This window comes from Aegilops tauschii, chromosome 6 (assembly GCF_002575655.3).
Source record: "Aegilops tauschii subsp. strangulata cultivar AL8/78 chromosome 6, Aet v6.0, whole genome shotgun sequence".
In the NCBI taxonomy this organism is placed as follows: domain Eukaryota; kingdom Viridiplantae; phylum Streptophyta; class Magnoliopsida; order Poales; family Poaceae; genus Aegilops; species Aegilops tauschii.
This window is the reverse complement of record NC_053040.3, coordinates 7,109,174-7,124,660: the sequence shown is the minus strand read 5'-3', so window position 1 is coordinate 7,124,660 and position 15,487 is coordinate 7,109,174. Positions and strand designations below refer to the sequence as shown.

General features: G+C 41.7%; 1 protein-coding gene across 4 annotated transcripts; it reads left to right on the top strand.

The window, feature by feature from the left end:
• The first annotated feature begins 5,417 nt into the window (after window positions 1–5,417).
• On the top strand, window positions 5,418–12,344 carry LOC109734438 (uncharacterized). Of its 4 annotated transcripts, none has more exons than XM_020293643.4 (14): window positions 5,418–5,589; window positions 5,662–5,882; window positions 6,021–6,065; window positions 6,169–6,220; window positions 6,362–6,410; window positions 7,461–7,531; window positions 8,426–8,484; window positions 8,591–8,689; window positions 9,219–9,276; window positions 9,563–9,699; window positions 9,786–9,842; window positions 11,506–11,603; window positions 11,772–11,953; window positions 12,074–12,344. In XM_020293643.4, the coding sequence occupies exons 2-14, from the start codon at window positions 5,841–5,843 to the stop codon at window positions 12,142–12,144; spliced, it is 1,020 nt and encodes a 339-aa protein (XP_020149232.1). In that variant the 5' UTR covers window positions 5,418–5,589; window positions 5,662–5,840; the 3' UTR covers window positions 12,145–12,344. The 4 variants fall into 4 exon arrangements, with proteins under 4 accessions (XP_020149232.1, XP_020149234.1, XP_020149233.1 ...); XM_020293644.4 differs by having other exon boundaries at window positions 5,463–5,589; window positions 5,668–5,882; XM_020293645.4 differs by lacking the exons at window positions 11,772–11,953; window positions 12,074–12,344 and having other exon boundaries at window positions 5,426–5,589; window positions 11,506–11,607.
• Window positions 12,345–15,487: the final 3,143 nt, after the last annotated feature.

Below are 15,487 nucleotides of genomic sequence, written 5' to 3'. Positions count from 1 at the left end.
TAGATCGGTAGGGGTGTAGGTGGGTTGTAAGGCGTCGTGACGAACCTCGTGATGCGAGCCGCCAGCCCCCACCTCTTTATATAGTACAAATGATAGGGGCCCGTCAACCATAGTGGGTTGAGCGCCCCCGATCAGGGTGCAGATCTAAGGGCCCGGTGGGCCGTTGGGCCCACACGATGGAGATCATCCTAACATTCTCCCCCTTGATCTCAACTTTTACTTTTGACCTTATACTTTTACTTTACTCGTTTCATAACAGATCAATACATAGAACATGTTTCATCGTCACAGCTCAATTGCCGATAGAATCAGACAGGCATAACGTACCTCTCTGTTTTGAAACAAATTCTTTAACCTTGGGCCCTTTTATTGTCCGGAAATCTTAGATATACCATAAAACCCATGTCGACTGTGTGTTCTTCGAACACACCGGGTGGTAAGCCTTTAATAAGCAGATCTGCAAACACTTGTCGGTTGCTTTTATGCTTCAAGCATTTCTACATAATTCTGGACTTTCTCCTTTACAACGCCTAACTCTGTGTCAGTGTGTTTGGCATCAACACTTGACTCGTTGTCATAGGAGCGAAAAACTTAAAATGGTTATCGTTGTTGTCAACCATTATTAACTCCGGGTACAAGTCTCCTTAAGCATTTTGCATGTCCCTCAGCCTCATATCAAGCTATAAAATATCTTTGCATCACATTGATGATAATTTCATTCTTTGGAGCTTTTCCACATAAAAACCTCCAAGTATGAAAGTTAGCGACAATTGTGGATTTCGCTATACATTTCACAAGTCCTGTCTTTGTACTCACAATCTTTTGAGAGCACTTATTTCTTTCAGCATGAGGCCGATATCTTTGACTCCATTCCAGTGATCTATATATGGACTGGACATTGCCAAAACAACCCGGATACGTGAATTGTGTCAGGATAATATATTGAGCTTCCAACAGCTGAAGCATATGGTACCATATCCGTTTTCAATCTTTTCTCATCAACTTTTGGAACACCATAGTTTCCAGTTCAATTACCCTTGACTATAAGAACAGGCGTAGGTTTTCTCGCATGCCTACTTTAGAGACCTTTGTTAGCATGTCCATGCGACATTCCTAATACCCCATTTTATTCTTTTCTTGGTGAATCTCGATATTTATAACGAGAGACACTCTGAGAAATGCAATTTTGAACTTTGAGGACAAGAACTTCTTTTCTCCTCCTGAAGTAGATTGACATCACCACTAGCAAGTAGGACGTCATCCACATGCACATGATTGGGAAATGAATTTCCCATTCTATAACTTTGCATGAATACAATTGTCCTTCCATTTTCTTTAACCCAAAATATCATCTGATTCTTTAAACTTTAAATGCAACTGTCTAGAGACTTGCTCTAGTCCATAAAAAACTTCTTGAAGCAGTATCCCTTGTGTTCTATACATTCATCTGATGTAACTCAGATCATGATGTCGGTCATGATGTGCCACTAACACTCATTGTAATTTTTTCATTCTCTTTGCACAAAATCTTTTGATTCAAGTCGCGCTTTACACCTTTACATATTTCCTTTGGAGTCACATTGACCTTGTAGACCTTTTACAGCCTATTGTTTCTGCTCCATTGGAAATTACTTATGAGTCCCAAACATTGTCGGGATTTACCAATTTTATTTCATCTCACATAGTCTCTTATCATTTGGACAAACAGACACTTCTCTAAGCTTGATTGAGCGCTTTAAATGAGGTGGGATCAACCTCGATTTGAATTTCACTAACATAGACTTTATAGTAATCAGAAGTATCTGATTTTCTCATTCCTTGAGACCATTTGTGTCTCAGGTACTGGCACTTCTTTCATATGGGGCTGTTGTTGCTCTGTGATTGCCAAGAGGTAAATTAATTCTATAGTCTTTTATTTCCAAGAGGCAATAGGTTTTACAGGGACCTGTGTCACAAGATCCATGTGTACTCATTCATCCTTTATAGAGCTAACATCAGGTGTTGTATAGGTCATACAACATGCTCCCCCAGATTACTCCATCTTCACTAAAACTGGCGTATCTTTAAACTTTATTATTTGGGTTTATTCTGTTAAAACTTTCTTCTTTATGGCACTTTAAGCACCGTCTTAGTATTCCTTAGTCTGCTTTCGGAACTGTAAAAGATCCAGGAATACAGCTATTTCTTTTCTTTAGGGGTATTATTATGATCGTCGTACTCCCCCAGATGATCACATTCTTCATTAATGGATATCTCATATTTCTTTCTCCTCCTCAAAATGTGGCAAGAACTTTTCTGCCACAATTTCGAAAAACCATTCACAACTCTTGTGAATTGAGGAAACTTTGAGTATCTACTTCATGTATCTGATTACTTCATATGTAATGAAGTTATCTGTTAACGGTATGGGAGTACTTTTTCCTTATTCCTCATTCCATTTCGAAAACTCAAAATAGTTCTTTATCATTAGTACTTTTGCAAGTCACACTTGCATATCATTCTTATCTTTAGGTTCGTCTGTAACTTTTATTCTCTTTGGATTTATTGAGTGCTTAATGACCGTTACACATAAGGTGTACGGTCGATACTAGGAAAGCATAATACCTACTCCATACTTTTCTCCCAGAGTGGGACACATTAAACGCACATGAGTCATCATATCTTTCTCCTGTCATACAGGATAAGTCCTTTGCCTACATTTCTCCTGCCATACATGATTTTTTGACATAATACTATGTCAACTTTACTCAGTTATGCAGGTATTTTCCGAGACTTTTCCCCGCCATGCGGGTTTTATCATAATCCTCTTTTCCTGCTATGCGGGTAATTCCCTGTAAGGAACATAAATGCCAGAATTGGCTCTTTTGACTGCATATGCTATCATCAAATTCAGAAATAAATCCGAAACGCTCTTTGACACACATGCTTAATCCGACGTTGGTCAAATTAAACACGCATGTTGCTTGTTTCATCTCAAATCATGTTGACTGAAAAATCTTCTTCATATAGAATACGAAAGACATTCGTCAACCAAGACTCTCAATGATCTATTTGTTTTCTTCTCTTGGATTAATATCCAAGAATTCTTTTCTTTTGAAGCCATTCTTTAGTGAAAACATACTCCCTCACGTTATGACCTTTCCTGGTCATCTTTCGGGTCACAAGTACCTAGCCATTTGCTTTCACGAATGAAAGCATGGAAAACTTTTAGTCTGAGAAAACATAGCCAATAATCAACAATAATGAGCATAAAAATAACCCAACGTTGGTCTGGTTAAAAAAATATGCACATTAAACTTTTGTAAAACTTCCTTTTTATACTCTAAATCACCGTTGTGGTAGAATTAGAATAAAACTCATTCTTCTACATTAATTCCATATCACGGTTGGGCGAAAATGGAAATAATGCATATAACTCATAAACAATGTGATGATAGTATTTCTATTAAACAACTTTGCTAAGAAATAATCATCATCATCAACTTTATTGCAGCGGAAAACTTTTAATATACATTTCTCAATCTTTATCAAATGCTCTGAAAATTGGTCACTTTGATACAAAAATTATCAGAGATTTGAACTTTTAACTATAAGACTCATTGAATTATAATATTGTCATCATCAACGTTGGTCAGAAAATAGCAATACCATAATTAAACTTTAATAAAATATCTTTCTACTGTCATAGCAGAAGCTATCTGAATCTGATTTCACCCACAAGTGAAAAAACTTCTCTCAAAAAACTGTTCATCCAATTAAATTTTCCCGTTGGTTCCAATTTAATTGGAGGATAATACTTTTTCTTTCTTTGTAAAAGAGTACTATTAATTATTTACGCAGCGGAAAAACATGAATAAAAAAAATCATGAACTTTTTACAAAAAATTTTCTTTCACCGAATAAAAAATCATGAACTTCTTTAGTTCTACTGAAACTTTTACTTTATATAATACATGAACTTTTCTTTTTCTGAAAATTTTCTATTTTTATTTTCAGAACTTTTTCTGTTTACTTTTTTTATTTTCTAAACAAAAAATTTCTCTGAATAATTTGAATAGAAAAAACTGTATTATATTTGTCCAAAAAACTGGACAAAATAAAGAAAAAACAAGGGATACTGAAAATGTTCTGTGCGCGTGCTGTTCGGGTCACTTCTGGCCGAAAACGGCCCAAAGGCCCGCAGCGAGCCGTCCCAGCTGCGGCCTGTCCGACGGACCAAAAGGCCCATCAGTGCTTTCGGCCCACTGGCCCAGAGGCTGAGCTAGGGTTTTGCTCGTGCCGTTCGATCTGATCGGACGGTCCGGCGCCCTTTTAGCTCGATCAAAACAGCCTACGCCGCACAGATCTGGGAAAAAACCTAATCCTTTCGTCTCTCCCCGTTCCCCTCGTCGTCTCCGCCCCTCGCACAGGCTGCGCCGGCCACCGGTGAGGCTTTTGTGGGCCGCCGGCGACGGCGTCCAAAGCCACCGCACCACGCAAGCCACCTATTTTCCTTGCCTTTCCTTTTCATTTTCTCCACCTACTGTGGCAGAAAGAACGAGGCCCAGCTGCGCCCGCTCTCCCTGCGCCGTCTCTGTCCCGCAGCGGGGTTTCGGGCTTCGCCGGCCGCCGGCGACGGCGACGAACCGCCGCTGCGCGCGAGCCCCTTTCCTTTCCCCCTTTTCTCCTTCCACCTCACGCCTCCTGTTAGAGAGAGAGAGAGCCGCGAGCAGAGTCAAACTCTGCTCCCCCTGTGCGTTCGACGGTGGAGCACCCGTTGCGGCGGCGTCCGTTGCCATCCCCTTCGCCGGTGGCGCGTTCCCCTCGTGGTGAGCGCGCCGCCGTCGAGTGGTTTGGCGAGCGGCGCCCTTTGCCCCTCTCGGGGTGGTTTTCTTCTTCCCGAATCCTCGGCATGCCGATGCGACTCGGGATCGAGAGGAATGGCGCGACCTTGCGGTGACACTTCTTTGTCCGTTGAGGAATTTTTCTTTGCCCTGTCTAGGGTTCTTGGGAGGAGGGAGGGATCTTTCTTTCTCTGTTTGTTCTTTGTACCGAAAATCTTAGCCTAGCATGGCCTGATACCATTGTTGTATTCTCTGGATCGGGTAGGCTTAGATCAATCCGGTGATTTACCTTCTGCCTGGCCGGATGAACTCGATGGGGTGGCCATGGTGGATGCCGGCGATGGTGATGGCAGATCGTGGGCGGTGAAGTGGTGGCGGCGCTTCCCATCAGCACTGCACTAACCCTAGATCGGTAGGGGTGTAGGTGGGTTGTACGGCGTCGTGACGAACCTCGTGATGCGAGCCGCCAGCCCCCATCTCTTTATATAGTACAGGTGACAGGGGCCCGTCAACCATAATGGGTTGAGCGCCCCGATCAGGGCGCAGATCTAAGGGCCCGGCCGTTGGGCCCAGATCATCCTAACACTCCCGACTTGGCCCATCGTATCATAACACTGAATCTGCGTGCCCCCTTACCCCTCATCCCCGGCGGCGCTCACCCCTAACCGGCGACCTCCGACGACGCCCCGACGGCCGGTTCCCCACCTCATCCCCCGTCCACCGTCTTCACGCCGGCGGCCATCCATCTCCCCCGCGGCCCCCGACGGGTATGTGGACCACGACGCGGCCTCCAAGCCCTAATAATCCCACAAATCGCCGTCCTAAAATTTCCCCTGCAGCTGCAGGTCTGCCACCGCTGTGCCGCCGCGCCGCAGCTCCGCGTGGCCGCCGACGCCTCAGCCCCTCCGCGCCTCACGCGCGTGGCCGCCGTCGCCGTCCCCGTTCGACCCCGCCGCGGCCCTGCTGCCTCCGCCCCGTCCGCATCTAGATCCGCCGCCCCTGTCTGGCCTCGGACCGGATGGACCTCTCCGTCACGCTGGCCCTGAGCTCCCCCACGGAGGTACGGCCGGCCGGAAACCCACCTCCCGCCATTCAACACCGCTTGTTGCTGCATTTACACTGTCTAATCTAGCAGAATTAATACACCAGGAACTCAAGTTTCACAATTCTTCCAGTTTAACCCCCTTGTATTTTGCAGCATGGGGAGCAGCTGAGGAGGCGCCAGCACTCATTATCAGAGCTGGTATACTATCATCTACACACATATGGATTGCTATTGTAAGTCTTTGGTGTATGTGTTTTGACTGGTGTTAATTGCCTTCCCCCTGCCTTTCCATTAACTGCAGACTTATGCAAGAGAGGAAGACGCAACAAAACTTGAGACCACACGCTCACGGCGTAATAACCTTTCTCTTCAGTAGTTGTAACTATTAATATCTCCACTCTCAAGGAATCTTTTACCCCTTACCCACATGTTATCGATTCTATGAAGCTTCTTGCCCTACTATCTTACCCATAGTTGCCCTTTTACTTTTGCAGTGTTAAATGTTCTCAAAAGGCATGAAGATCTGAAAGAGCGCCTCTCGCGGTACTCCTTTCTCTGATCTTTTTTTTTTGTCCAAGCTTTTGGATTCTAATAACTTGTCGGATGTCGACTCAGCTGGCCAACTCAGTGTTTATTGATTTACTATAAATACTGTACAGATTCCTTAGCATGTGACATTTGCATAAGCAAAATTTCAACAACTCTGTTCAAACTGCTAGCTAATTGCTTGCAAACTTATGGTTCCTCTTTTATGATACTTTTTTTTTGCGGTTGCTCTTTTACGATACTTAATCAGAGCATTAAGCCTCTCACCAGTTTCCAATGTGGGAAACTGCAACGTCATCCTTGTGTAGCTTTCATTTAAACTAGGTGCTTAAACAGTCACAATTTCCTTGGTCCTTTCTGTTGGCAAAATTTTATGCTCCCAATATCTTTGCAACTGCATCGAATTCTCTGAATGATCCTTACTGTTTAACTTCCTATGGATGTGCTCAACTTGAAGCAAATAATAGTGGTCGAAAAATGATACATGCAAAAGAAAGGGGGGGAGGAGCTCAAGTTTATCTAAATTCGACATATGCAAATGCATTTTTTCATTTTTCTGAACTATAGTACCATTATCGCGATACTGATGAGATTATGTTTCAAAGAAGTTAAAGTGAAGTTACGATCTAAAAGTACCAAAAGGTTAAGGAAGGACAGTACTGCTGATTGCTAAGTTCCATAATGAGCCTGTTTTCTAATGCAATGTTCATGTGCATCTGCTGCAAAATTGCAGAATAATAATTCTACCAGATTTTTAAGAACACATATATTCTATATAAGCAATGAAATGTGTTTTCAGATATGTTAGTCTGCAAGTTTAAAAACACATATATTCTATCATCTTATCCCTAGCATATTCGGGTCATATCTGAGATGATTTTTCCTGAAGTATAGTGTCATTTCTATTAGACATTGCATCCCCCCCCCCCCCCCCCCCCCCCCCCCCAATTACTGGTTGTCTCATACTGTTATATGCAGATGTTATCTTTAAATATGTGGACGCATGACTAGTAAAACATTTTTTTTACATTTTCACTATTATTTTAGGGATTCTGATAAGCTGATTTTTGAGCGTCTACAGAAAGAATTTGAGGCTGCACGAGTTGCACAAACCGAAGGTACAGTTTGCTTCAGCACCTTTGATGTTTACCTTCTAGAAAAATACGATTGTCAGCAACTTCCAGTACCAAATAGTATGTGGAACTTATTTGTTATACTATCTCCTTCTGCAATTTTTCGGGAACTCAGGAGCCTTTGTTTACTTTCCATGCTTAGACGAACTAGTTGTCATTTAAAAAAATAAATGCGGCTTTAACATCAAATTGGTAACTTGTTAACCCACACAAAGTCTCCACCATTTTTGCAAAAACACTTACAGATCGTTAATGATTATTTCCAGTTCCATTTGACCAGAACTAGAGTTCATTATGTAGGAACTTAAGCAACCTTAGCTATTTACTAAATGCATAGCATAATTAATATGTTTGTAGTACTTTGATTCTCTGAAATTGCTGCCTCTTTTCTTTAACGATATATGTACTGAAATTCATAGATCTACTTCGCTGGGAAAATCTAAAACCATATTTGGGTTAACATGAACCAAAACCTTTCATTCCACACTTAGTTATAAAGTACTCATCTGTAATTAGTTGGAAATATTTATCTGACTAATTATTTCACACTTACGTATGTGTGGTATACTGCTTTGCACATTGCTGCCTCTTTTCTTGAGGATAAAATGGCAGATCCTTTATTTACTACTCCCTCCGTCCCAAAATAAGTGACTCAACTTTGTACTAAAGCTAGTACAAATTTGAGTCACTTATTTTGGGACGGAGGGAGTATCTTGTATTTCTTGGAAGTATTTTCATATTCTTGTATTGTGTCGTTACAGCCAGTATGACACATATTTAGTCTTCTCATACAGTCTGATAGAGTGATAGTAGTATAATTTTAATCAGTTTTTATCCTACAGCTTCATTTCTTAAACTTAGGCTTTTGCATTTTTGTAGAGATTTCAATAGATGATGAGCAGTGGAATGATGGCTTGCTGGCAACTATCCGTGAGAAGGTACTTAATCTGAAGCACCATATTCTCATATTGATTCCACATGAAATACACTGTTTGCTCTGTGCATTTTGAGTTTATAACAAGTTTGCTTTATCTCATAGACCAGGTCCATATAGAGGCTGAAAGGAAGGCGATGGTCAACCTGGCAAACATTCCAACAGACTCTCAATTTCAATCAAGGACGACTTATAGAATCAGAAATAAGGTAACCTTATTCTCTCGAGTCCAGCTTTGGCTACCATAAAGACTACTCTTTATACTGTAGTTTATCAATGGGTGGTTGATATTTTTCATTTGCTGCCAATGGTTTGTGTGTGTGTTGGGGGGGGGGGGGGGGTAGGGTTGAGGCTATTCCTAAATGGTTAGTTAATTGAACCTGGGATGTAGTTGGTGTATTGCAGTGTTCTGTGATCAGTTCATTACAGTTCACCTAACTCTTTTGGCTACAACATGATTGGCGAACCAGTAATGTTGGTGTGGGCTGGGGTGCACTGTGTCACAGTTTCTCATTCTTGTTCTCTTCCTAGGATTGGTACAACCGTACAAGTGACCACCGAAACTGAATTTAGCCTTCAGACCATGTTTCATTTACTTTGTAACATGGCATTATGTTGTTGTCTTCCTTAGAATGGAATTATGTTCATGACTTGGCATGTTGTATTATACTAATGTACCTATTCCATTAGTTTTATTATTTTGTCAGTTAATCTGACTAAATATTTTATATTTCGTAGGTTATCTATTGTTTGGATGGTGCCAGAATTGGTATACAGTATGAGACATTCTTCGCTGGTGATTACACTTAACATTTTCCATATCATATTTTCCATGAAATGTCAGAATTGTACCATGCAAAGCTTTGTGTAAGATATGCAGAGGCGATGTTATTTCATAGAATTAGTTTGCTTCAGATCAAAACATACTTATTTCATTGTGCAAACCCTGACATTCTGAATAATGCTACTACAACATCTAAGCATGATACGTAATAAGTTATCAAAAAGAAATAAGATAAGAACATAGAAACTCTAGACACATGGTATGCTGCACTAAATAACATGCACATTATATTTTGCAGGAGAGCCCTGTGAAATTTATCATTGCGTTTTGGAGAGCAAGTCATTCCTTGAAAAGATGACTGTGACTGAACACACCTTGCCTTTCTTTCTGCCGATTCGAGAAGTAGAAACTGACCACCTGTCATCTAACGCCATCGTAAAGTTTCCTCATGGGCCCCTTGCATTTTCTGTGCAATTATTCAAATAGTTCTATCTGCTTACATGGCTCCTTTTTCCTTGCAGAGGTTTATTGATCATCTTGAAGAAATTTTGCAGTCGTATATTGACAGGAGAGAACAGGTCAGTATCAGATTTAGGAGTTGCTCCCAAATGTAAATTGCCTGTACACACTATATCCCTTTTATTATATTATCCTTTGTGAAATGCAAGAAATCAGGTGATAAAACCTTATATGCTTATGCCTGAATTATAGGCCTGTAGTTATGATGTACTCGTGTTGTTTAAAAACAGATCTTGGACATCATTGCGTTATCTGAGCTGTGAAGCAAACTTATGCCATATCCATATTCCTTCTATTAGAGTTTGAAATCTCCATGTACTTTAAAGACGGCCACTGCTATATGACATGTTAATCTTTCTGTGTTGGGAATAACTCTAATTCACCTCTGTTTTTCCATCCAAAATCCAAGAGGACCATAGCATCTCTCCACTTTGGCTAAGGTTAACCCTCTCTGAGATTAGCTACCCACACAGATCCTTGATTCAGTCACCTCTCTGAGATTAGCTACCCACACAGATCCTTGATTCAGTCACTTGCAACACAATGCTTCCTTAGATTTGAAGTCGTCAACCCAGCATTGCCTTTGTGTTGTGCCTCGGCATTGGGTGTCACCCCCAAGGGCAAGGGGGCCCCGTCATTGGGCTAGGGGTGTGAGAGGAGAGTGTGAATTGGTCCGGTTGATGAGTGAGCCTTGTTGTTTGGCTTGTCATTGTGTGGGATGTGGCAGCTGGGCCGAGTAAGGGATCTAGTCAAGCAAAAAGGTCCAAGATTACCTTATTCCTTGGTTTGGAGAAGAACTGAAGAAGGGAAACCAATTAGGCCATGGACTAAGATTGTAGGTGTGGCCATATAGTGGATTTTTTTTTGAAACTATGATGATTTTTATAGCAAATTCGGAAACTATACGTCCTGATGCATAAAAATCGAATCTATGACCCCGTCGGCCTCCTGCTGGCCGAAGATGAGCTTTTCGGCCAACTCCAAGCCGAAGTAGAGTCTTCGGTCTACTTGCGGCCGAGGAGTGGTCCCAGAGGACTCTTCAGCCTATAGATGACCAAAGAGTACTCTTCGGCCTACAGATGACCAAAGAGTGCTCTTCGGCCGCAAGTAGACCGAAGACTCTACTTCGGCCTGGAGTTGGCTGAAAAGCTCATCTTCGGCCAGCAGGAGGCCGACGGGGTCATATATTTGATTTTTATGCGTTCAGTCATATAGTTTCTGAATTTGTTATAAAAAACATGATTGTTTCAAAAAAAAATCCATATAGTGTTTATAAGGGGATATATAATGTGTGGGTTAACTAAGATTATTTTGGGCCGGGGGGCCACGGCAGTCCAACTAACCTCCCCTATTGCTTTGGTGGTATTATTTTCGTAGTTACACCTCACCAAGCTAATTTACCTATTGTGATTTACCTACACATGACATATTCGGGTAATTCCTAAGTACCTTCCATCTTTTCATAAAGTGTTTCGGGCATACAACTTCTGCTTCACCGCTAGACTAGAGAAGAGAGAACATCATGGTTCAAACCACAGGTTCTAGGTGATAACCTGTAACAATGAACTTTGAATTCAAAATTAGGTGAATAAAATATATTTATTATCCGTGATTCTACTTATTTGAAATTTGAAACAGCTATATTTTTTAGTCTTCGTGCCGTTTGCGTTGATCACAGTGAAGTTTATAATTCTAATGCTTTCCATTGAATTCATGTTCAAGGTTCGTCTTATCAAGGAGCTCTACGGCAACCAAATCGGGGAATTGTTCTACAGTCTTCCATATACCTTGATAGAGTTTACATTGGAAGACTTTGAATGGTAAGGTCAAACCTGCTGTTAGATTTTGCTGTAGTACAACCATGCTCATACTAAAATATTCTAATCCACACAGTGTTCTCCTTTATATGATCTGTAGCATTTATATACTGAAACTGCATATTGTGCACTCTAGAGACTCAAGTTTCTTCTCCTGTGTGACTTGAGCAGCAAGGTTACGGTGAGTATCCGATATTCGGATCTAATCTTGACCCTGCCTAGTCAGGCGAGGGTCTTGGCCTGGCCGCTTCGCTCTGCAAAGAGAATATCCGCAGCAGACCGCCGTGCTCAGCCTGTACCATCTCGCCTCTCCTATGCCGAGAACGCGTTGAAGACCTTGAGTTTGCCAGAAGGTTCCTCCTATCTTAACCATTGCCCCTCTCCTCTTTGTAGTTAAAAAGCATACAACTCTGTGCTGAGCTTGTTCTGATCTATATGTACTTTTGCTCCCCAAATTTCTTTCTATGTTTCAGCATACGCGGAGATTGTCCTGGAGCTGCCCCGTGCTCTGAAGCAGATGTTCTACTCTCAGGAAAGCGACTGAAGCGAAGCGTGCGTGTAGAGAGTTTATTTAACCTTACGGATGTGCATGTGGGTACCGAATATTTGACAGCAGAGTAGTAGTTTGATTCTTCGCTAGGTGCCTGTCATTCACGCTGCCTAATAATCGTCTTCCCTGAAAATTTGGGTTATGTTGCCTTGCAGATTTTCACTATGAATTGTTTGAGTTTTCAGGTTGAAAAACCTTAAGTTTTTTTTTTTGAACAAGAAAAGGCTCTCAGAGCGCCAATATATCCAGTTTAGTAGCAGAATAGAGCATGAAGTACAAAGCCCTGTAGAGACAAGGTAGAGAGGATAGAAGTTACAGGGCATAGCATGCTCCTCTGAGCTGAACCAAAGCGGCTGAAGACAGGTTCAGTAGCAGTACTAAGAACCTGGCGAGCATCATTGTGAGCAACTCCATTTATCTCCGGAGAAATGTGAGACACCCGTGAATGGAGATCATCTGTAATCCTAAAGAAATCTGCAAGTGGTGCTCTGATTGCCCATGGAGTGGAGTCAGCAGAAACAGTTCTGGTCGCAGCTGCCTTTGCCAAAGAAATGTTGCCGGTCAGGAAAGTTGGTTGCGCGACCTGCAAGAGTTGGGTAATTTTGACTGCAAGGAGAGCAAGCGCTTCTGCTTGAAGGGGCGAAGTAGTGATCGGGGCTGAGCTTGAGCTCTACGTCGACATTCTTGTCTTGCACGAATTTGTGAAAGACACCAATGCCATTTGGTAAACCTGGAACTTTTGAGCACCTGAAAGGAGCATCAGATAGATCTTAGCACCATCAACAACAAGATCAGTTTTAAGAGTGCTTTCCTGTGGTGGCAACATAATAGCACTATCAGGGGAACTAGTATTAGTAACGACATTGCGATCATCTAAGGAGGGAGCCACTTGAAACTTTTGCTTGTCGTCGAAAGCTAAGGCAGCCATGTGTAGCTGATGTGGGAATGATCACCTCCTATCAAAAAGACAATCACATCTGGACTTGAATATGCACCACAGAAAATTAAAAATATTGGGCACAGTAGCATATGGACGGTCCATATTAAGCAAAGCTAGAATAACACTTTGCATAGAAAGATGATTTTTCGTTAAAAGATCACTTTTAAAGTATCAAGGATGCGCAAACCATCCTGCTCTAGCAAAGTCACAAAGGAAAAAGAAAAGAAAAAAATGTGTTTCATTTTTGTCTTGAGCACAACGACAACACTGTTTCGAAATATGGATGGAGATAGAATAGCTCTCAAGCCTGTTGGAAGGGCTTTCCGAAGCAACCTTCAGGCAAAAGTCTGGACTTTTGGGGCCATCGGTTTTTGTTTCCAAACTTGCTTTAGAAGAGCTTTAACCTGACGACTTTTGGGGCCATCAGTTTTTGTTTCCAAACTTGCTTTAGAAGAGCTTTAACCTGACGCGAAACCAGAAAAGGCCGATTCCTCGGTTTTGCTTGAATATCTTGCAAACATAACTTATAAGTAGACTTTGAGCCGCACTTTTCCATTAGGAGCAAGATCCCAAACAAGAATATCTCGGCAATTGTCCTAGATGATGGTAGTGTGAACGATTGTAGACGCCGTGGGCTCCTCAAAAAGAGAATAGATAAGATCATTGTTCCATGCCTTTTGCCCCGGCAGCCAAAGGTCACTAACTCGAGCAGGATAGATGAAACTAGCAGGTTGGATAACAAGGTGATTATGAATATTGGTCCAGGCCGAGCACCAAGGGGTACTCCAAGTGGAAATGTTACATTGGATGATGTGTTTTAAGAATGGATGAGCTTTGAGTTTAGGGAGCATTCTAAGAATTGATGACCAGAAAGCTGATTTCGGAGGGCTAGAAGTAGCAGTCCATATGGAAGTATCCGAAAAATACTTAGATTTGAGCACAAGAAGAAATGTGAGTTGGGAGAATTAACAGGTCTCCATGCAGAGGCAAGAATAAGACCTTGGTTCATGGCTTGAAGATTTCTTATTCCCAAACCTCCCTCCTTAGAAGTACATATATCCTTCCATGCCCTAAGGCAAAGACCTCTCGAAGAATTGTCCTCTTCAATGCTTGTCCACCAAAACATTCTGATAATAGAAGTGAGTTTGGAAATAAACTTTTTTGTGAAAAAATATTTGACATGTAATAGACCGGAATGGAATAAAAAACAAGCCGAATAAGCTCTAACCTAGCTGCATGAGAAAGCATATTACCTTATAGGTGGGAAGCTTGGCCATGAATCTATCAAGGACAAATTTGTAAGCAACGAAGAATTAAAGGGTGACCCAAATGAATAAAATTGTCGTCCATGGAAGGAACAGGGAAAATTCTCTTAATATCTGCAATGACCGTTTGATTAACATGAGCACTGGTCAAGATGGCTGACTTGGACCAATTCGGAGTTTGACATGAGAAAGCACAAAAATGTTGAATGCTGTGAGCGATCGTACAAACTTCTTGCAAATTAGTTGGCCACATACCAGAAGATCATCTGCAAAGAGCAAAGAGTGGACAGGGGCAATTTGGCCGAAGCAAAATATCTTGAAGGTGGTTAGCATCCATATAATCATTGAGAGCGAGAGAATGTACATTAATGCCAAGCACAAAAAGATAGGGGACATATGACATCCTTGTCTAATACCACTATTACTTTTAAATCTATGAGTTGCCTGACCATTGATAATGACTGCGAACGAAGGCGAGGAGAAGCATGCATAAATTAATGACATTTCATTCAATATGATCAAAAGCTTTTGCAAGATCAATTTTAAGCATAAAAGCATTGTGATTCCAAGACTTAGGAGCAAAGGAGTGAGTGATTTCTTGGGCAATAATAATGTTATCACCAATTCTATGACCCTCAATAAAAGCTTGCTGAGCTGGATGAATATAATCCGGTAGATGAGTTTTGGATCGAAGGGTGCCATTTCTGCATACGTCAAGCCTTTACTCTGGGCCGATCTAGGAGGCACACATTTTTGCCTTCCTGTATAGCATACTGCTTTGCCGGCGCCCCCCCATTTGAAAGAGTAATGACCTAACATGTGGCACGAGCACGTGGCAACTCCGAACGCTTTATATGGCAAGTTTAGTGACACGAGGGTGGCAACTTTAGTTAAGCATGACAACTGTCGTGCTTTAGTTTATTTTTAACAGAAACTTGCCGTGTGTCACTGGAATTTGTCATCCTTACGTGACTGGAATTGCATAAAAACTGTCAGGACTGGAGTGCCCTCGACATGACGTGTGGCAATTATCATTTGAGAAGAGTAAAGATTATGACAATCCAAACATGGGGAGAATTGACAAAGATTTTTCTCGTGGTTAGAATAGTTGGTGCTATCCTACAGGTTGATG